Source organism: Arvicanthis niloticus, chromosome 17, assembly GCF_011762505.2.
Source record: "Arvicanthis niloticus isolate mArvNil1 chromosome 17, mArvNil1.pat.X, whole genome shotgun sequence".
Taxonomy (NCBI): Eukaryota; Metazoa; Chordata; class Mammalia; order Rodentia; family Muridae; genus Arvicanthis; species Arvicanthis niloticus.
Genome location: NC_047674.1, coordinates 10,204,740 through 10,228,094, shown reverse-complemented (window position 1 = coordinate 10,228,094; position 23,355 = coordinate 10,204,740). Strand labels below are relative to the sequence as shown.

Genomic DNA, 23,355 nt, shown 5'->3' with positions numbered 1-23,355 from the left:
GTCCGTAGCAGCAGTGGCTGCGGAGATGTACGAACTTCCGGTTGTCCCGGCAGGCCGCCGCTGCCGCCGCCACCGAAGCCGCCGGTCGCAGTCTCAGCCACCCGCTCTCCGCCGGAGAGTAGGCTCTGCGGTTCCGGCGCGCCCATGGTCGGCGCTGCGGACCGGGAGGCCGGCCCGGCGGCTGCGGCGTGCTGAAAGGCCGGCGTGGGGACCATGCCGACCCCGCGCGGCTGCTCCGGGCCTTGTCACTTCCTGGCTCCGGCCTTCGTGCTGCTGTTGCTGCCCACGCTGAGCGGGTCCGGGACACTGCCGTCGACCGGAGCCAGGGAGGTGCAGGGGTACCAGCCTCTCGAGCCCGGGCCGCGTACGCTGTCGCCGCTGCCTCCGGGCCCCACCGCGGCCCAGCCGCGGGGCCAAGCTCAGGCTGAAGCCACCGGGCCGCGGGGCGCTGAGAGCCGAAATGGCAGCATCCCCGGGGCGGGGTCTGAAGCGGACGGCCTTGAAGGGAAGGCCGGAGAAGGCTCCCTGGGTGGCAGCCTGGCCGTGAGTCCCAGTCCTAGCGACAAGCCCATGACCCAGCGGGCCCTGACCGTGTTGATGGTAGTGAGCGCCGCGGTGCTGGTGTACTTCGTGGTCAGGACCGTCAGGTGAGGCACAGCCTCGATGGGCACCCCTGCGGCCTAGAGCTGTCTGACAGGTGACCCGCTCCATGAAGCAGGGACAGTGTGACTCATTCCCTTCCCCTGCTTCCAGCATCAGGGGCTGGAATCTAAGAACATCTGGTTGGCTGTCTTAATGGCCTGTGCTCCCTTAGCTGGGGACACACGCTGTTGCCTTTCATTTATAAATCAATAACCTACCTCCAACATCTTACTCTGAGTCTTGCCCCCGCCTTAACTTACCCTGAAGGGGAAGTGCTGTCTCGTCCCCTGGAATTTTGATTACACTGCTGTGCAACACTTCTCTTACTACTCTGCATCTGGTGTAACTAACATGCTAGCGTTTTGCCTGTTAGAATGCACTCCTATTTGTGAGTCAGTAGCTTAAAAGCAGCATAGAAAGTCCTGATGGGTGTTTCACTTTTACAAAACTTGCCAGTTGTGTTTCTTAGATGGTGCCCTTAATCTGTCCTTAAGGAAGTTGTCCTCAATTAATTGGGTACCACATCTCTGGAGAGGTGTCAAATAGAGGAAGACCCCACCAGAAGGGGCTACCCAAGAGAACAGCTGTGGGAGAGCTAATGGGTTCCCTTTCCCTGAAATAAGAGCAGATGGTATTTGTGAGATTTGTACTGGTTTGTTTATTTCCTGTTTTTCAAATTACTTCACACTTTCCCATAACTACACACTAACATTATTTAATAACTTTAAATCCTCAACATGAAATTTCGTTTTTTAAAAAAAGTACTTGTGAATGGAAAACCAACATGATATGTCTTAAGTGGTTGATTAAAAAGGTACAGTGTTTCCGACTCTGAGGCCCAGAATCTTACAGAATTTGTTTCTTTTATACGTTCTACTTAGCTACAGTTTTACAACTGTTTTCAAAATGATACATTCTCTTACAAGTGTATAAAACACAAAATATTTACTGGTAAGGCTTGAAATTCTAAATTGAAACCGATATTAAGAAAATAGATCCTGTCTAATTTTAGTATTATATATGTTCTTAAGAAAGAATCAGAAACGGGTCTTAAGTTGCCCCTGTCTCTTTTAAGTTAATATGTTTTTGAGGTTGGATTATTTTTTGTATTCATTAACTAAATAATGATTGGATGCAGACACAAATTTGAAAATTTAGGGTTTTTTCCCCTTTTTTTTTTTTTTTTTTTTTTTTTTTTTCCAATACGGTTTAAGCCAAATGTTAAATAGATTTTGGAGGGGAAAAAAAAGTCATTCTTTTTACTGTTTTTGGTTTTGTAAGCAGCTAACTTAAGAGTTAAGTCTTAAAATCAAGTATTTTATTTGTTCAGATTTCATCGATAAGTTAGAATCCATACATATAGCCTCCTGGAGCCCTTAGTACGTTTTCAGAATGGAAAGGAGTGCAAAGCATTTGAAAGCCCCTCACATAAGCAATATCACTGAACTGGAAACTGTTGATTTACAAAGTACAGAAACTCTACACCTACTTTGTCACTGGGAAGTTAGGTAGTGTTCAGAAGTTATTAAGAAATTAAATTGTTTTTACTATACAATTTTTATCTCACACTGTGCATAATGCCTGTATGGACCTTATTATCCTTGGTTCATAGAAAGCTTGATTATACTGATCATGTTCTTGATAAGCTTCTTATTTTTGCCTTTTTATTTTTGTTTCTTCTTATTTGGAATCTTCTATACAAATGGTTACTATTGGTACAACTTGAAAGAACTTTTCAGCCTTTTCTCTCGGATGATTCCGTGTCACATTGTATGAGAAGAGCCAGATTCAGAGCGGTGGCTGACAAAACCTGTACACTCCAGGCAGGCAGCAGCTAACACAGTGGCGTAGTCCAGGTTCTACATTTAGTTGGCTGTTTAGCATCCCCAGGCAGGATTGATGCTGACTACATCTGGGTGTACCCAGAACTCAGCCTCTCGGCTTCCAGGTTGGGCTCTTTATCCTCATTATGGTGGTTGCTCATTTTGGAGCCTTTCCCAAAATATGTGTGACAGACAACCAGAGCCGCTTATTTGTGCCTTGAGTCTTCGAAAATGTTTTGTCTTAGTGTAACTCATCATCACAAATATTGGGATAGAAATAACTTATTCTGGTAGTATAGAATTATTCCAAGCAATGACATTCTCTCTGTAGAGGAACTTGAATACATCACTGGAGTGCAGCATATGATGAATTCAGCCTCTCTCTGGAAATGCTTCTTGTCTGTTCTGTTGTTACTCGGCCCATCGCTGAACTTTGTAGCTCTGTGCACAGTGTGTAGACAGCCTCGTGTTGCTTCACGGATGGGCCTTGGTTCATGCTTTACGTTGCTGAGTAGGTAAGTGGTGAGGATTAGAAACTTAAAGGGTAATAGCTTCTTGGTGATAGAACAAAGAAATACTCAATTACTATTTCATTTCTTTTTCTTCCTATAGTAAACTATGTAAGGCCAGAAAGCAACTCTAGGGGGTTATTACAGTTTTAAAGGTATATGTTGATTATATAAAAATGTTTCCATTATAAACTTATGATTAATTGTCCTTGTCTTAAAACAAACATTCTTTTTTTTTTCTGTCATGCTGTGTCATGTTTATTCATTGTGATGCATCTACTTTTTCTTCTTTAGGAAGTTTCTTGACTTCTCCAGAACTCTATGAAATAGATAAAGAATCTTTTGAAGTGGTGGCAGTCGGCAACAATTTAGCATTGATTATCCTCATCCAGCCAGTCAATATTTATTCAGCTGCCCATACTGGGCAATCACAGTATCATTTTGAAATAAATCAGCATTACTGTCCCTTTGGCACTCACAGCCTGGAAGAACACAGGGACATTCATCAAACAGTTCACAGATAATTAAAATGTGCAGCCCCTACTCACTGTCTCCCTCATTGCTAATGGTTCGCTTTACCTTTCCATCGTGGCTTCTTTGGATGATAGAGACCATATGTATGTACAATTATTATACCACAATTAAAAATAGAATTATAAAATTTATGTCTGGGTCCTATTAATACTTAGCATACAGAAACTGCACAGCATTAATATAATTGTAACCATTTACTGGAAAACTTAAAGCTAATATGATACTTCTTTGAAAGAACCCAACTTTATAACTAAAACACTACTTTTGAGATTTTTACCTGTCATATACATAAGCCAGTAAGAATTCATTGCTGATTAATGTGTGTCATATACCGTGTCTCATAATATGAGTACATTTTCTATTTTAATTCTTGCAGAAATCCTCAAAGTAGGTGATATTCTTCTGAAGGCAGGTTAGCCTGCACAAGGTTAAGTGGTTTGTCCGGAGTACATACATAGGACCTGCCCAAACTCAGCTCTGCCTGAACCTAACGTATCCTGTGACTATGGTCTCTTTTAAAAAATATACTTTATTTAGGGTGATAGTGTACATGAAAATGGCCAGCTGATTTATGATAAAAACTGAAGTTGGTAATGTTTCTGTGTAAAATATGAGCTTTAGTGAATATTTATTTTTTAAAACTTTACAAATTGAAAAAGTAAGACAACTTTAGTATTTATCGATATTCATTACTGTGCTAAACTGAAAATAATTTAGTATGCTATGTTAAGACTACATTCTATCCTTCAAAGATGTTCTTGGTTTGCTAGATATAGTCAAAGAATAGCTGTCTTTTAAAGCAACTACTACTGCTATACATTGTCTTGTTCTTCTGATTCTTTATTTCTGTCATCTATCTATCTATATCTATTATCTATGTATGTATGTATGTATGTATCTGTCTGTCTATCTATCTATCTATCTATCTATCTATCTATCTATCTACTTATTTGGAGTCTCACTGTGCCACCCTAGATAACCTATTCCTTGGTGTGTAGTGCAAGACAATGTTAAACTTGGAGACGTACCTATCTCTGTCTCTTTTGGAATTAAAGTGTGTGCTGCCATGCCCAGCTTCTTACCTGCTTCTTAAGAATATGAGTTACTGAATGAGCTTCACCACCAATTATAAAATTAAGCCATTGATGGAGATTCAGTTTATTCAGTGATAAAGATAGAAAGCCTGCAGAGCTATTTATATCCATTAGTCACTGCCATTAATTTAGTAAGTACTGCTGAGTGCCTGTCAGTACTAGGCTTTGTAGCAAGATCTAGCAGTAGGTAAGATGAGAAGTTCTACATTTTTAAAGCATCTAATTTTTAGATATCTTTTGAAAGTGTCATTTGTACTCTGGTTCTGTATCAAGAGAGATGAAGTGCATTAAAATATTTTTAAGAAGTGTGACTCCTCAAAAAATTGTATATGTTTTTGAGGGATGAAACTTTCCCAAATGTTTATGCATATTGTAAAATAATACAGTGTAAAATATGCTGTGTGGCCTTCTCTCAGGATGTCAAAATATGACCAGGAGGGGCATAGGAAGAACAGTGCTTCTACCCAAATATTTAGCAAAGTAAGTAGGCCTAAGCAGACAGAATGTAAATGCTCAACCAGGAAAAACAGTAGTTATTTCATTGAGCTTTTCAGCAGAAATATCCTTTCTCATGCTTCTCTCCCTACAAAACAGGAAGAAAGGAAGGAAGGGAGGGAGGGAGGGAGGGAGGAAGGAAGGGGAAAAAGGAAGGAAGGAAGGAAGGAAGAAAGAGAAGGAAGGAAAAGAAAGGGAGGGAGCGAGGGAGGAAGACAATACTGGCTAAGTGATGGAATTTTCTAGAATTTTGAGATAACAAGCAGTCAAAAGAAAGAAACAGAAGAAAGAAAACAGAACATGTTGAGGATTTGAGCAGCGAGGAGGCTCCCTTCCCAGCAGGCTACACTGAAATGCACCTGGCTAGATCAGAAAAGACCACTGTGTGTGTTGTGTATTCCCACCTTGCCATGCAAGGTCCATGCTGTACTCAAAGTTCAACTCAGATTGTGAATCAGAGAAAGCAAAGGTATCTAACTGCAAGGATTAGTGAAGGATCTACCTAAACCAGGTATGCAGGTCCTGCCAGTAACAACCATTTCCTGAATTTTGAGGGCCATAGTGGTTATTGTTTTCCTTATTTTTCAATGTGATCTGAAAATCTACCCCTTTTCTCCTATAATTTAAACATAATACTTTGGAGAGTTTTTTTTTTTTTTCTTTTAAGACAATGTTTTATCTCATGTAACTTAGACTGGTCTCAAATTATCTATATAGTAGAATCTGGACTTGACCACCTGATCATCTTTTTTTCATCTCCTTAGTACTGCAATTACAGTTGTGCATTGTAATGCTAATCTTTGAGCATTTCATTTTTTAGTTGTTTATTATTATTACTATCATGGTTTCTTTTTGTGTCAGAGAGAGGAGAAGGGAGGGAGGAAGGGAGAGAGAGAAAGAGAGAGACAGACAGAGAGAGACAGAGGGGGGTAAATAATATATACTTATATATTTATATACTGGGTCCACTTTGTTTTATGCCTAAGCTCATGTATGTGCATGTGAGGGATTTACATATTCCTCATTCTAGCTTGAATGTATTATGAAACAAAGTTTCTGCCATTTATATTAGTTCATACTCGATTTAGTTCTGACACATATTCCATTTTAAGAAAATGAAAAGAAACAAATGTGTGAACCAAGTCAGGGGTTCTCATGTCCACAGAGCAGTGAAGTAAAGTGGAGTTTTATTTCGCTGTGTTTATTTTATGTGGCATCAAATGTTTTCACATAACATTTTATAAGGCTTACTTTAGTACTTTTGATTCTATAGATGACTGATGCATATTATTGAAACGGAGAGAGTTCTGAGTGAACTGAATATATTTACTGAAATATTAAGGAATCTGCAACTGTGTTAAGACAGCCACTTGAATGACTCATGTTGTGATTGAGTCTCCCTCAATATACATTACTGTTGTACTGTTTCCTTCTGCCAGTTCAGGATTCCATGTTTTTCTGCTTATTTTAGATAGCATTCCTAATATTCATTATGTACCAACAAAATATACCTTCACATTGCAATATGTGTTTGTTATACCTAATTGAAAAGTGTCCATATTAGTGACTGTATGTATATAATTATTAGCACATTTATATGTATGAAAGTAAAGAATATAAGGAGTGGTTTTAAAGCCTCATTTAGATTTTGATCGAAAAGTAATGTAAACTGGGTAGATATATTAAAAGAAAAAAATAGTGGTTTTACCTTAATTTTTTATTAAAATGTATATTTTATGCTTAACATTTTAAATAGTTCATTGGGTCATTACAATGATTTTAAAGTTTTGTGGGTTTTTTATTTTTCTTGAGTAATATCACTACATAACTGCAATTCATATTGCAGTTGATATTTTAGGGGTCTATAACGCTTATAATCTAAGCTATAGATACCACAATGTCAGACCATACAACAGATCTCACATGACAGGTTTATTGGGGGAGGGTGGTATACTGACAGTGCCTGTGGGTAAGGATAGAGGGAGAAAGAGAGTAGGGAGAGGAGGCACTGGCTTTTTATAAGGGTCGTAGCATGCACATGCTCACAGGGAGGATCTATGACTCATGATAACAGTGGATAAGTGTAGTAAAAATGTGTGTCACATCTTGGCACTAGCGATGATATATCCTGTTGTCTCTGTGTCCCAAGGGCAGGCCAATGAAGAACCTGGTTGTTAACAGTACTGTCATGACCATGTAAGCATCATTGAATACACCACTAAAATGAGGAAAGACATTTTTAGCGAAATGACATTTCAAGTTATTCTATTAATATAAGACTTTTTAAGTTTTGTTTAATTTTTATATGAGTTAATATATATATGAATTGGTAAATTTATTTTAATCAAGATGCATATCCCATTAATTAATATTTAGTACTTAACTATTCTGTCTTTATGTATAAATAGGTTCTTGTTTTTAAGAGATTTTTGAAAGGTAGTATTTATATATGTTATTACTGAATAAATCTACAATGTAAACTATAGAGAGAATATGCCCATATTATATACAAACTGGAATTCCTAAGTCAGTGCACCCTGATGTCTATATCACACCTAGGAATGAATGTAATGTTAGACAGATGCATTTATCTGTTTGCTGAAGATTACGGCATCAGTCAACAGTGATGACTTAGATTCTAGTTAAAGTATTAGCTGAGCTAATCTAGGACACTAGCACATTGCTCATTTGTCGTACATGACCTGGGAGTAGTAAGTTTGTTACCAAAGACGCATTCACATGACATCAAGTTTCTCATTGAAACTCTAGACTGGGAAGTCATGTGATTTAGAAAACCCACTGAAAGAATTGTTAAAGAAAAAGAGACTCTAGTAGAACTGTCAGTATCCACAATCTGTGCTTGTAAGTTTTAGGTCACTGGGTGAGAGCATGTGAATCATCACAGGTATTTAAGTAGCATCTTAATTACCAATCATTCAGTGAAAAAGGACCAATAGTGATATTGAAGTTTGATATTAAATGAAGGCCGCTGGACAGGCTGACTGTCTTCTGCTTAGCTCAGGCCACCATGTGCAGCGGCCTGAAGCCAAGCGCTCCACAGCTGGAAATGGCCAGAGGCCACACATGTGCCACAGCTAGAAACAGCCAGCCAGAAACACTGGCCCTGGCATGCACGAGACGCCAGCCAGCATGGGAGATGGCTCTGCCAATTTTCCACACTGTCTCCACAAGGCTGGGCTGAGCCCAGGCCATCCTGCCATCCACACGGTACCCGATATGAATGAGACTCTAATGCTTAAAGATTAATCAAAGGCTTTATATGTTTGGTAATGCTCAATAAACAAGATGCCCACACAATTGGAAGTGTTAACCAATTAACTAACCTAGATATAAGTTGTTACCCAGGACAGCTCTCTATACATGCATGGCTCTCCATCCTCCTACATCTCTGCCTCAACCTCCCTTCTCCTCTTCTTTCTTCTCTTCCTCTCCTTACTCCTCCCATCTTAGCTCCTCCCAACTTGTGGGGAAATTTCCAGCTACATAGTGACTACTTAGTTTCATTAATTTTTTTTTTCTTCTGTCCAAAGTAATGTTGATAGCTTTTCTGTTAAGTACTGTAAGTAGTCTAAATTTAACTTGGTAAACAGGCTAAATCCCATCTGCCAGCAAGTTCTTGTAAAGTCCTAGACAGAAGAATTTTTAAGGACTATAAACAAAACAAAATATTACGACAGATATGTGACAGAAATCATATTGCCCAAAGTAGAAGCAAAAGCATAGGATTGTGTTTTATATGATTTGTGAGAATGTGTACAAATGTCTGTGTGTTGATTTATACATCAACTCATTTTGTGTTGTAATTTGCTAGTTTAAGCATGTAATTTCTTACTATATAATGCTACTTTATGTTGTCTTCTTTCTAGTTAAAGCACTTACTCTGCTTACTTCATCACCTTTAGATAGATATAAAGATAGGTCAGTAGGAAATGACCTGTGGAAATTATATTTTACTCCATATGTAGTAATAACCTATACATTTTGATAGCTGAGGATAGACATTTTATAGTCAAACACTACCATAGTGTCTGTTGGTTAATATGGTGCAAACTCTTGATTTTAATGTATGCGTAAATGTACAGGCACTTTGTCTTTCAGGGTTCTCAGTTACTTTTCAGGGAGCTCTTAATTGGAGCTGAAATTAATATTCTTAGTATCAGTTAACATTGTGTTAAGCTGAGTAAATTATAATTTAATTGAAATGAATTTCATTTGTGATCACTTGCTGAAATATTCGGTTTGTTTCTAATCTCTGACAAGTCTCTGTAAAACACCCACAGCTTGTCCTGTATATAGCATTGACATTATTGTCTTTTATTCTTAGGTATTTTATTAAATGTATTGTCATAGTTTGGATCACTGAGTCAGAAATCACCAGCTTAGTGATACTGAGTTTCTGTTTATGAATTTTTTGGTTGACTTATGTCCCAAGTATGATCATTTTAAAATTCTCAGATGATTCTGATCTGTAGTGCAGGTTATGGGCCACTAATCTAAATCGAGGTGTATGTCTAGGGCTTCAAATACCTAGCTTTTGGATGGTAATAACATTGCTTAGTTGTGTCTGTCAATAAGGAAGCATCAAGGATGTGAGATTAAGGCTGGAACTATAGTGCTTCAGAAAGATTTAGTATCTGAAGGAAGGCTTACGAAATTATCTCTTGGGGCTGGAGAGATGGCTCAGCAATTAAGATTACTGCTGTTCTTCCACAGGACATTGAGTTCTTCCAAGGACCCATGGGGGAGATTTCAGAATCAACTGTAGCTACAGCTGTAGGGATATGGCACCCACTTCCTTCTGCCTTCTGTGGCAACCCCACACATTCCATTCACCTACACATATTCACACACCTATACACACACACATAAATAAAAATAACAAATATCACCCAACTTTAGTTCACAAGAGAGTATGCTAGACAGGAGAAATGTTGATGTCTATGAATCTATAGGAAGGAATTCATTTAATGAATTTCTAGGAATCCTTCATGCTAAATTGATTTTGTTAGTATGACTGAATTTTAATCAGTTTTGTACTAAGGGTGTGCTTAGTAGGAAGCAGACTAATTCTTTTGTTTACAGTTACATATAAAATAAAGACAAGGCTATATTAAAATAATTGTGTTTATTTGTTTGGTTTACTAGGATGAGAAGAAGAAACCGCAAAACTAGGAGATACGGTGTTTTGGATACTAACATAGAGAACATGGAGTTGACACCTTTAGAACAAGATGATGAGGATGATGACAACACACTGTTTGATGCCAATCATCCTAGAAGGTAAGTTGCTACAGTGTGTTAGGATGCAAACCTTTGCCAAGACAGTTGAAGCACACTTCATTTTGCAGTCTTTATTCTAGCAGATTTTACTGAGTTCTATTTAATGAATTTCTTTGTCCTGCCCAAGCCATGGATTTCATTCAGAAGGCTTTGCTGAAACGGATATAAACAACAGTATAAAAAATGAGCTTTCTCTTTGCAGATTTCTTTGCAGTGTTTGCTTGAAATGTTTTATTCTTGCAGTATGCATTACTTTAGCATATATTTGCTTATGTTTGTTTCTGAGAATTATTTAGTAAACATGCATTTAGTTTTACAATCTGAAATGATTTTGTCAATTCACATATTTGGTTTGCAAATAGTACTTCCTGATAGAATTGTAATTCTAGAAGTTTTCTGTTTCATGGCATAGCTGTGATCTCTATATTCAGATCTAGCCTCGCAACACATCAAAATCTTCCCTAAGGTGTTTGGATAAACAAAATTACTAGGGCATATGAATTAGTATCAGTGCAAACGGAGTGAGAAGCAACAACAAAGATTCCAACAGGTAGGAAAGGTATGCTAAGAGAACACAGGATTTTTTTTTTTTTGAAGGCAAAGTAGAATCTAGAATCATATAAATCAGAGGGCACAGAAATCGCATTTACTTGATGAAATGTATTCTTTAACAATTTTATATATGTATATAGTACATTCTGCCTAACTTAACCCCCACCTTGTCTCCCTCTCCCCTGGAGTCTCTTCACCCTCTTTCTTACAAGTTTCTCTTCCATGGTCGTGCCTTTTGGTTCAGATGCAGTGAGTTTAACCTGTGAACACAGGTGTGCATATATCCACTGGAGCATGGTGGTCTCATAGTTAGGTCTGTAACTGATGTGCATGACTCTCCCTTCACCAGAATTGTTTAGTAGCCAGTAGCTCAGCAGGGAGGAATCAGGCCCCAGGTCATGACTGGCTATTGACAAGCTCAGTGGTATAAAGGCCCAGTGCAGAAGACTCAAGCTGCCCTTTGCAATGGTTGTGCCATGTCCTGAAGACAGCATCCCATTGTCCTTCTGTGTAGCTTCCAGCTGTTGTATTCTTTTCACTCACTCTTCTCCAAAGTTTTCTGAGCCTCATTGGGGTGGCCTAAATGCCCTGCTTAGGGCTAAGCTTTCAACTACTACTTAGTAACAACTTCAGCAGCCCTGATTCTGCATTCACTCCATTCCTTGCAGAGAGATAATGTCTGTGATTAAGGATAAAAGTGACATTTGTCTATGGCTATAAACAGATACTTAGAATTCAGTTTGGTTCCATGTCAATTTATCTGAATTATAGTAGTGAATCCTCCACTGGGCCCTATGTTCCCAAGCTCCTAGCTATGTGATTTTGTTCATTTGTTGTTGTTGTTGTTGTTTTACTATGTTTATAATGCCAGGCATACATGCCCCTGGTAGAGGCCTAAAATCCTATGTAAAAGACATTCATTGCTTACCCTTGTACTAGGTACAATACTATTGCACCAGTGGGCATATCATGCAGGTTGTCATTTTAGTTGTTAAGATTCTTGAAGGGTTACTTTTTTTGTATTGAATTGAATAGCTCAACTTCTGTTACTTTTGTTTAGATCCCAAGACTTTTCTGTTGTTAGGATAAAGATATCCTATATAGCTGGATAGCATTGCTCCCAGAAACCATTATTTATTAAATAAAAGTCTCAGTGCCAAATTTGTGATTTCTCTTTAAGAGTTGATAGTTGAGAGTGCTAACATTCTTTATGGTGTCTTCCAGCCCCAAGAAAGCTTTTAGGGAGAAAACTTATGGCTCAGTTCTAGTTTGTTTTCTCTATATCATGGATCTGAATGTGTGTTGTCTTCAGCAATGGATGCTCTCTTCATCTGGTTCTGATGGACTAACAGGAGGAATGGCAAGAGTCTGTGCTGTTTGGTGTGTAAGACTGGTTTTATTGGCTATCTCTTTTGAAAGTGTGGGCCAGCTAAATTTGTTAACTTACATTTAAATTTTACTTATCTTGATATTAGAATCAGAAGAAAAATAATAATGCAGTAGCATGAGCACAAAGACATACTGAGTAAACAGATGATGACCTTGGGCACCACGTCAAAGTACTAAGTGAACAAGGCTTCAGAGTTGATTTACCCTTTAAAACTATTATTATCCTTTGTAATGGCCATAATTACATTTCATTATGCTAGATATGTATGAGATGTCTGCTGTATATATTCATAGAAAGAAAAGACAAAATGAAATTTACTGTTCATGATTACCTCCAAGGAAAAACTCAATTGGAGCATCAGTTCATCTGTATTAAATATGTTGTAATTTGAGTGTGAATCATCCTCCATATGGTCATGTTTGAATACTTGGTTTCTGTTGCAAGCCGCTCTGCCCCACGTTTGGGGGCCAAAATGTCGCTGACTGCTCTGTCAGTGTTGGACCCCGCACTGCCAAAAGCCTTGGGGGCTAAATTGCTAGAGCCCACACTGCCACAAGCTGCTCCGGTCCATGGGTCAGGGTTCAGCAAGAGAGAGAGAGAGTGAGGATGGATGCGAGACCAGACAGAGTGTGATTCAGTCCCATTTATTCTTCAGTCTCTCCTCTCCAAGTCCCTAGTTTCTAGTACCAAGTCTCAGATTCCCTAGTTCCTAGTACCAGCTGTAATAATTCTCAAGTCCTCATCCTAGTTCCAGGTTGCTAGTCTCTTTCCTAGTTCCAAGTTCCAGTTCTGAGTCTCAAGTCTCAAGTACTCTCTTCTGTCTGCCTCTTGCCTTTTATATGTCCCACTTCTAAGTCACGCCTTTAAGTCTTGTCTTTAAATCACACCTTTAAGTCACACCTTTAAGTCTCACACACCCAAGGGAAGATCCTGGGTATGTAAAACAAGATGTTATCAGAGTGTGCTCAGCTGTTGTAGGCTGTTGTAAACAAGTCTCTTGACAGGGTATATAGCTCAAGATGGCTGCAAGGATGAAAGCCGCCTTCGATCGGCTCCCCACAGGTTTCAGCTGGTAGCATTGTTTTCTCAAGCTTGTAAAACCATTAGCCAGTAGAGCCTTGCTGAAGAAAATAGGATACTGTTAGTGTGGCTTACCAGTTCAATACCCAGTTCCTGTTTTTCAACCATGGATACAATGTGAATAACCACATTGTTGCCCTCTTTCCTACTGCCATCCTTCCCCACTATGATGGAATGTGACCTCCAAACTGTAAGCCAAGTACAGTCTTACTCCTGTAAATGTAGCTAATACAAGAATTCATCAAGATTTTACTATGGGCAAAAGTAATCACCTTAAGTTTAGTTGTTATAAAGGTGATGCTTCAGAAGTCAAAAGGAAAGTGCATGAAATTATTATGTATAATTAATTATATATCATCAAGTTTAAAACTTAGAGAAAAAAAATGGATACATTCCTAGACAACCACTTGGTGTACTCTTCTGAGTAAGACAGTCTCTCCTGCTCTCAGCCTTCCTTCCTTGCCCTTGTTCTTTATATAGGGTTGAGGCCTCAAGATCTTTTCCCACCCAGTTTGGCATGGTCATTGGTATCATCCTTGCTCAGCTCACATTTGGTAGTCATGTCGGTGAGACTTTATGGGTGTAGGGATACATTCTCACAGAAATCCCAACCCCTGGCCTCCATCATCTGGCTTTTAAGATTATTCTGCTCCTTCTGCAGCTTTCCCTGGGCCTAAGGTAGAGGAGTATTTTATAGATGGATCCATCGGGACTGGGTTCCATACCCATTTTGAAAACTACTTTGTAGATTTTGTAGGCAGCCAGAGCAAGAAGAAAGATGAGTTAGATCCTGCAATTATGAGAGTGACTTGTACTATTTAAGGATATCAGAGGATATTTAAGGAAATCAGACAAATTTAGGAATTAAATTTTCTAGGCAAAAGAGAAAGACACAATAATAATAAAGAGGTTATGTTGAAGTAAATATTTAAAAACACCTGCTGGTCAAGCCAACTAGCTAAGCTGTGGTGGCTCTACCTAGCTCAGCTGCCATGTTCCCTGCCCAGAGGCCACGTGTGCGCCTCAGCTAGAAATGGCCAGCCATAAACGCCAGCCCTGCCACCCATGGGACATCAGTGTGGGAGATGGGTCTGCCAATCTTCCACAATGTCTCTGCAAGGCTGGGCAGAGCCCAGACCATCCTGCCATCCATGTGGGCTCCTTACAAAAATGAGACTCTAATGCTTAAATATTAATCAACGGCTTTATATGTTTGGTAATGCTCAATAACAATATGCCCTTACAAAAAGAGTTGTTTCCCAATTAGCTAACCTAAATAAAGGTTGTTACACACGACTGCTCTCCATACCTGCATGGCTTTCCATTGCTTCTACATCTCTGCTCTCCCTAGCTCCTCCTCTTTCTTTTCCTCCTCCTCCTCTCCTTACTCCTCTCACCTTAACTCCTCCTACAAGGTTCAGTGTTTTAACCATAAGGTAGTGAAGTCATCTTGAGATTTGAATCTTAGCTTATATCTCAGTAGGTATTAAATTTAACAACAATCATTGTGGAGCACAGTCAAACTGTAATGAAGCTATAGGAGGTATGATGGGCTATCAAGTATGAAGCCAGTTTTATTGTAAGGAATTATAGGTGATTATACAGTATCCCAGTGATCAGAGAAAACTGGAAAATCATTCTGATATTAGGATCAGTGATTGATATTTGCTTTGTACCCAGATATTCTAGCAACCTCTGGCTTCATAGGGTGAACAGAGATAGGCAAATTGCCCAGTTTCCTGTGGTTAGTAGTCTATTAGATAGACTTAAGTCTACCAAGACAGAAAAAAAAAAATAGTAAACACAAGAATCAAGTTTGACTGAAGAATTGTAAATGAAGCAAAAAGATTTTAAAAAAGCCAGAGACTTTGCTTGCAAATATATTATGATAGCAGAGATGACTCTCAGACAATGCATATGTATCCGTTTGATCCATGTACTTAGTGTATTTTCACAGAATTCTTAATGATTTAGTAGAAGAAAACACTTAATGAAATTATCTAACGTAAGTCACACTTCTTAGATTTACTTTCATTAGCATGCCATCCTTAAGAATTTATATTACTAAGGTAGCTTATTAAATAATTTTGAAACTTGGGTACCTCCACATATGTTAATAAAGCACATCGCCACTGAGAATCTTGGGTAGCATTTTATAGTACTTCTATCAAATTTTCAATAGTCCTAAGGGGGGGTGGGGGGAGATCAGAATATCCCAGTCAGCAACTCATTTTTTAAAAAATACGACAAATTCCAAACTTCAACAATTTTATGTCCCTTCTTTGATGGCTGACTTTAATTTCCTCTTCATGGCACAGTATATGATGAACATAATCAGGCAGCACAGAACACATGCTCCCAGTCCCCAGTGCCTGCCGTGAAGCCTGCTCCTTCTATTGCTGTACATTACTAGCTGTCCTCACCACCGAATGCAGTGATTTAAACAACTAAAACAGAAGGAAGATGCTACATTTCTCAGCTCCTCTACTTCAATAATCTGGGACTTTAAAAGATGTATGGAGCCACTGGACAGCTTGCTCTACAGAATGGATGGAACACAAAGGGAACAATAAGAAACAGGAAAAAGCTAAAATGGAAAAATATCAAAAAAAGACAAGTAATAAAGAGGAATAGGAAACACTGTGGGTTATTTTAATATGTCAAATACAATTTAAGGCAGTACTAACATTACTAAATAGAATTTTGTACAACCCTAATGTTTTTCCAATGTACTATTGGATCTATATATGGATATGTATATATGTGTATACACATATACATACACACACACACTCACTAGTTTATACCATTGGTTATAAATATCGATATGGATATATATGGTCTGTACTAATTATATATAATATCCATATATATCCAATGGTAAGACTAGTATATATGTGTGTATAAGTATATATATGTATTATGAATATGTATATATAAAATATAAATATTATATATACACACATATGTATGTATACATATATATATATATATATATATATATAGTGATCATGCTGAGCTTCCTAAATGTTAAGATTGTAGGTGTAAGCTACCATTTCTCACTTTTATTACTATATTGTATAAAAATTAAAAATGAATCTGCATTCTATTAGCAGAAATAACATTCAACATTTACTGCATAGCAGATATCTCAATAATTGATGCACATTTTACTAGGAGGGAACAATTTCTTTTTTTTACAGATTTAAGAGAAATTTTATTTTTTTATTTTATAAGATATTTTTTATTGGATATGTTATTTATTTACAGGACAGATGTCATCCCCTTTCTCCATTTCCCCTCTTTAGAATTCCCTATCCTATACCCCCTCTTCCTTTATGCTTTTATACCATTTTGCTTACATGCTTGTCATAAGAACAGTTCTAGGTTGAGGGTTTAGCAATACAATAGATGCAAATAGTCCAGGACACAAGGAGTTAAGACAACTATTTTTGATAACCATCTAAAAAATGTTACTAATGTATTGAGTATACAAAAGGATTTATATAGGTATCTGGATCAACGAATGATGCTCTATACCCCATTCAAATTATCTGAAATAGGTTCAGGGTTCAAGAGTTAGGAGCCATCCCAAGTGTGATGACAAATATTATTGGAGTAGTGTTACTTTTGAAATTCACAATGATTGTCATTATAATTAGAAAAAAGTTTAAAGATACCTGTAGGATATTTGGCATAATCCTAACACCTCTCTGGGTGTGTTAACTTTGCATAATGAGAGCATTTAAAGAATGCTGCTCTGTTGACTTTTGATGCTGCAGATAATCCTGATAAAATTATCCATGGCCTGATCTCAGTATTTCCATTTTGGACAAACCTCAGGAATGGCATATATAATGTGATTAGGCTAGTCCTTCTTGTCCTGGGAATACTTTTATTCCTGCCCATCCTGTTAAAGCTTATCTTTAAGAACATCAACATGTTGGCAGCCAAAGTACATGGCTTAAACCTGAAAATGGACCCCCAGACAAATTTATTAAATTAACAGGCTGGCAAGCCGAGGATGCGTAGTATTCTGCACAGAGCCTTACCTAAGACAGAACCTAAGACAGAAATGCATTGCCTTTGATAATGCATATTCCATGACAGGTAAGGAAGGCATTCTTGTCAGAACGACCTAAGACAGACTCAGTCTTGTTAACAAAATAAAAAAGGGGGAGAGGTGGAGAGCCTTTGGGGCTGCTTGGCAAGAAGCTGACATGGGCCAATGACAAGGAAGTAGGCTTCAAGCAGGAATCTGATTAGACTAGAACAAAGCAATAATTTCAGGTAGGAGTCTAAATCGTAGACTACAACAAAGAAGTAATCTCAGGCAGGAATCTAAATATTAGGCTAGAACAAAGAAGTAATTGCTGACAGGATTCTAAAGTTTAGACTAGAATAAGGACATAGGCTTCAGACATGAAAATGACCTTGGGCTAGGATAGGGAAGTAGGCTCAGATACTTTGGTTATCCTGATAAGCCTTTAGAAACAGTGATCACGGGAGTGTTCAAGTAACTGGGTTTAATGCCTTGCTTTTTCTTTGACTATTTGTGTTTATTGTATTGCTTGTTCTTCAACTATTTACATCTGTTGTATTGCTGGAACAATTCCTTTTGTCTTGGAACATGAGGTACTGTAGGGAAAAACTGAAAACCCATGCGTGGGTGTGGATCTCTGTTGCGTTGTGGGTCTGTGTATCTGTCATGGCTCAGAGTGGCAGAACTGCAGCTCATCATGCATGCAGCACAGGGAGAGCATGGGCGAGCCCAGCTGGTGTGGGGAATTCTCACTCAGTCTTGAGATCTGGGGGCGCTTCCCGTGGGTGGCTGGAATGCAGAGAAGTCCTGAAGGATGGCAGGCCCAAATAACACAAGAAAGTCCAGGGTTCTGAGAGTTTTATTGACATGGTGGATGACAGATGGTCTGGATATGCACCCCCACTTAAGCCAGGGTGGGCCTGACTTAAATAGGGAGGTAGAGGGAGGAGGGACTGGGAAAAGAATACTTAATTAACTATGCCCTCTAGCCTTTAGGTAACTCATTAATATGGAAATCTCTTGAGGCTGAGCCTGTAGTCATGCCCTCTACCTGTGGAGGGTGATTGCCATAGGTGACTGGAAGGTGCAGGTCAAATGGAGGTTTTAGACCACATGTCAGGACCCTGGCTTCTGGGGGCCTGGCCAAACACCTGCTGTTGCCCCATTGGGGTCGGGGTACAAGGCCTATGCCATACCAAAAACCAAGACACCCTTTCATGGCCCCACAAGGTACCAGAACTGTCACAGGAGTGACTAAATAGGTGCTACTCCACCCTCTTCACTAGGAGTGCTCTCAGAATGGTCTTCTAAAGGAATTCTTACAACTCCAGTTCCAGGGAGGAAAATTGGGCCTGAGAAAACTTAAATAGTACTAGACTCCCCATCCTGTTACAGTCTCATTCTGTTTGTATAGTATTTATTTGATTCACATCTAAATTATAAACATTCCTATTCTGTCCCTTCCCTCATCTAAGGGAACATTCCTATTAGTTTTCCAAATACGGATCCAAAGTGAGGACTGGGAGTCCTGTTGTTTTCTTTGTTTCCTGGTATCTGAAGAACCTTAGTATTCTACACTAGCAATTGTAATTAATTTTCAATCATATCTTACGTCTACTGTGTTAATAGTTATAAAATTCTCCTTTATTGCCCAGATTCTTTGTTGTTGTCATTTTGTTTGTTTTAAAGCACATATCATTTCCAGGGAGGACAGAGAATCTTTTTCCTTACAGTTTCATAAAATTAGCTTTTGTACTGTCTGTACAGAGTGTTCTGTCTTACTAGTCTACTCTTTTACTAAAGAGCTGTAAACATGGGAAGAACATAGCAGGTTTTTACATGATGGGTGGCATTTTTTCTTTTGGACAGAAAAACTCAGGAGATATGATAGCATGTTACCACTAAAACAGCTACCACTTTTCTGAAAAAAAAAAAAATATTGTGAGAAAATGTCAATAATCCACTACACTATTGGAAGAGTAAAACAACTTTAAAGCACAAAGAATGAATGGAAACAGGATATTAGTACTGGGAAGTTTAACTTCTATCAAAATTAAAGTAATTATTATAATGACATGAATTAGAAGACAACTCTAAAATTAAGGAAACAGCTTTTAAAAGCGAGTACTAGTGTTGTTCCAGTGCTAGGCTGGTAATTTGTGCTAAATATGTCTTTCTAAAGTCCTAAATTTGCTTCCTCACTACTTTCACACTGCCACATTTAATTTAATATTGTATGTGTTTATTATACTTTGTACATAAAGACACCTTATCATAAAAATACTTTCTAGCTGTTTATATCAGTGTCAGAATCAGAAAACATGTTTTATTTAAGTGTTTATTTAACAGATGCAATAAGTAGCTGGACCTTATAGGGCTGGCAATATAGATATGTGACTGAATGGTGCTATGACGTACACTTAGCAGTAGAATGTGGTTGGCAGCCAGTTGGCCAAATGGTATTTCAGAATAGAGGTCTTCATTTCAGCTCAAGATTACCTCTGTCTTGTGAGTAATGTCCAAACTGTATGTGTACATTTACAAGTACAGCTGTCTTACAAAATAAAGAATGGAGATTTTTCATTTAATTTATTAATTGATCAGTGTCTTTCCAGCTTCCCAATACTAGATAATATTCTTGACTCTGAAAATAAAGGAAGGGGATCAAGAATTCACAGTCGTCTTTTATCTGACACTATAATTAAAAAAAAAAAATGGCAGTATTTCTTAGAGTTAATAAAAACCTACAGCCAGCCATGGTAAATCATGCAGTAATCCTAAAACTTGAGAGGCCAAGGCAGAAGGTTTTCTGGGACTACAAAGTGAGATCCTGTCTGAAAAAATTAAAATCTTTCAATATATTTGAGGTGATTAAACAACAACAAAACATGTATGCCTGCTTTATTAAACTTGTTTTTAAATCTGTTCCACAACACACTGGCACATGTACACCTTCTTTGTGCGCACTGGACATCATCAGAACACTGATCACTGAAGTTAATAAAAGAAAGATTCTACCCATAGTTTGTCCTTTGTTTAAAATTGTTACAAGTTCTGTGGAGACTTAAACCATTATTTACTTCATCTAGGACCTTACTGCTTTTGGGCTGGTGACTAAAATATCTAAACAAGCTGCCAGTTTAACTCTGACAGTGTCATGATACTTCATGCAAGTATTTTCCTCACCATCTCCCACGTCCTCTTGCAACCTGAGAGTGTGCTATGGCCCCTGACTCTAGTCTAACATCTGTGTTATTTCTCCAGGAAATAGAACTTGGTTTGGGGGGGGGGGGTTATTTTTGTTTTTCTCATATAATGCTAATGCCATCCTGGTTTTCCTGAGAAAGGGCAACTAAATTAAGGGTAGCAGATGAGAAGGGTATATTGATAAAGTGATGTTTGAGTTGCAGTTATTTTTTAAAATGCACCAGACAGCCAGGTAAGGTCCTGTGGGAAGTGTGTCAAGGAGAGTTGATAGCTCCTACCATAGTATGGTGTTATATAAGTGGGCACTTCTTCTTAGGCTTTGAATGGAGATCATAGAAACATGTATCATAGTGGAGCCAAGGTAAGGTCATGTCAAAACAAAACCAAATCTCTAAAGACTTATTTTGTCAGTCAAGAATGCTCCCAGACCTTCCCATGCTTCTAAATAAATGAGTGATCCTATGGCACTTAATGTTGTTGTAGATGACTCCAGTGGTTTGTAAGTGGCTAACTACTAAATTTAAGAAAGAACCTGAGGTGCAGTATTTTCAGATACTTTATATGGTCCAGTTAGGAGTGAATAGAAATGACGATTTGTATTCCTATATGTATTTAAGAGAAAAAAGTGATCAGACATCCCAGTGTATGTGTTTATTGAAAACTCGTCCATTGCTATTCATTCACTTGTCTGAAACAGGGTCTGACTAGGTAGCCCAGACTAACCATGAATGTATGCCTGTCATTCACATTCAGCAAATCTTTGTCTTTTATAGAATTTTTTGTTATTGTTGCCATACTGCAAATCTGAAAGATTGTTTTTTCGTTGAATGTGATTTCAGAACTGTGGCTTTTGATCTTCATTTCAAAAACCAAGAAGCAGAAATAAAAACTGTATTTATAGAAATTCTAAAAGAAACAAACAAAAAAACCTGTATTGCCTGATGCCCATTGAAATAATTTGTTAATGTTCTGTGAGAAAAATGTTATTGTGAATTATAAACATGAGGTTTTATTACTTTACAATATTATGTATAAAATTATTTTGAATAGTTAAAATTACAGTTCAAAGGATATTAATACAGTTCAAAGGTAATTAATAGTGTGACACTGTCACATAACCAATAAAGATTTGGTTTTCAATAAAGATTTTCTTCTTAGTTTTATGTTATTCTCCTCAAAATTTTTGGATATTTAAATGTGTTTATAAATAAGTGGTATTCATATATTTCTTTATTCATTTTACAGATGAGTATGTGCCTTTAATGTGAAGACTTCATATTTCTACTGAAGAACAGAATTTCTATGTCTAAGGAATAAGAAGCCACTCTATCAAGGGGAGGGAAATTTAATTTATATACATTATGTCAACCTTTAATTTGTTGTTACTCAATAAATATTGTATCATTTTGTTACAACTTTATATATTTGCAACTGCTGTATTTATTAGTGGGCTCCATGTCGTTAGGGACAAATTATACTACACTGGCTTTTCTGTTTGAAAATTATTTTAAAAATGGTTTCTGCAGAGCTTTTTTGCTTCCTTTTACCATATTATTGTAACTTTGTTTTCTTAATCAACTGTTGTTGCTTTCTTTTTTGTCAGTGTCATAATTTAAAGAACTATAAGCCACAACCAACTGGTATGAATAAATAAAATTCTACTAAAACTTTTCCCATTTTTATGGGGAAAAAGCCAAATCTATTATGTTGTTTTTGAGTTTGTAAATAGTAATAAATGTTTGTGGTAAAGTATAAAAAAATAAATATGATTTAAAATTATTTAAGTGGTACAGACAGAATGTGTTTATAAAATAAATACTGCATAATTATATATTAACATGTGTTTTATATTATCTTTATATATATACTGAGTCCAAAACATTTTTTCCCTAACTATAGTGTCTCATATCTGTATTTCTTGTATTAAGGTGAATCTCTGTGAGTTTGAGGTCAAGGATAAAGCAGACAAAGAAGGTTGAATATCTTTTTAGAGATTATATATTTTGGAAATCTATGAATTTTAAGTATAATTGTAGTGTAATATGTGAGAGTTAATAATACAAATTGTATGTTTATAAGTCTGAATCTTGTCAGAAATCAAGAAATTGAAACTTTTCATCTGTAGACTTTGAAGTCAAGGATTTTATGTAGAGATTAGCTTTATCTCGCAGCAAATCTAATCCCACTCAGGAGCGATTTCTACTATTTTAAAATTTAGAAGAAAACTTAAAAGGCGTGGGTCATAAAACTCCATTGCTTGCTAGCACCAATGAGGTCATTTAAATCTGTGACAGAACGGACTAATCCCTAGTCATCGTGGCTTACAAGGATTTATTTACTAACAGCAACTTTATTATGTCTACTTCTACTGTGTTTGACATTTTCTCTATAGCAAAGCTGATTTAAAAAAAAAAAAATCTACCTCAAAAGCAAACTTGGCTATTTTATAGGCTTCTGCTCTATGATGGTGAATTAATTTGGTATTGACTAAAGCCAACCTTGAGGCTACTCCCATTCAACAAGATCACAATAGAATCTCCTCTAACAGCAAGAAAAAGATCAAAACAAAAATGGCTGTATACTTAAGTATAAAACAAGGCCTGTAATATTTCAAATAAAACTCAAAAATTCATACAGTAAAAAGTGTTCTTGTCGCCACATTCTCTTCTTATATTGGCAAGCTTTG

General features: G+C 37.5%; 1 protein-coding gene across 2 annotated transcripts; it reads left to right on the top strand.

The window, feature by feature from the left end:
* Fam174a (family with sequence similarity 174 member A) lies at positions 1-22,448 on the top strand. 2 transcript variants are annotated; one of them, XM_034522045.2, is made up of 3 exons: positions 1-647; positions 10,264-10,398; positions 21,915-22,448. In XM_034522045.2, exons 1-3 carry the CDS (start codon positions 214-216, stop codon positions 21,916-21,918), a joined length of 573 nt encoding a protein of 190 aa, XP_034377936.1. In that variant the 5' UTR covers positions 1-213; the 3' UTR covers positions 21,919-22,448. The 2 variants fall into 2 exon arrangements, with proteins under 2 accessions (XP_034377936.1, XP_076770809.1); XM_076914694.1 differs by lacking the exon at positions 21,915-22,448 and having other exon boundaries at positions 71-647; positions 10,264-10,402.
* Positions 22,449-23,355: the final 907 nt, after the last annotated feature.

Bases quoted from the DNA above. Each gene is read 5' to 3' on its own strand.
- Fam174a (XM_034522045.2), top strand. From the start codon at position 214: ATGCCGACCCCGCGCGGCTGCTCCGGGCCTTGTCACTTCCTGGCTCCG. The intron at 648-10,263 runs GTGAGGCACAGC...TTGGTTTACTAG, and splicing joins TTCGTGGTCAGGACCGTCAG to GATGAGAAGAAGAAACCGCA.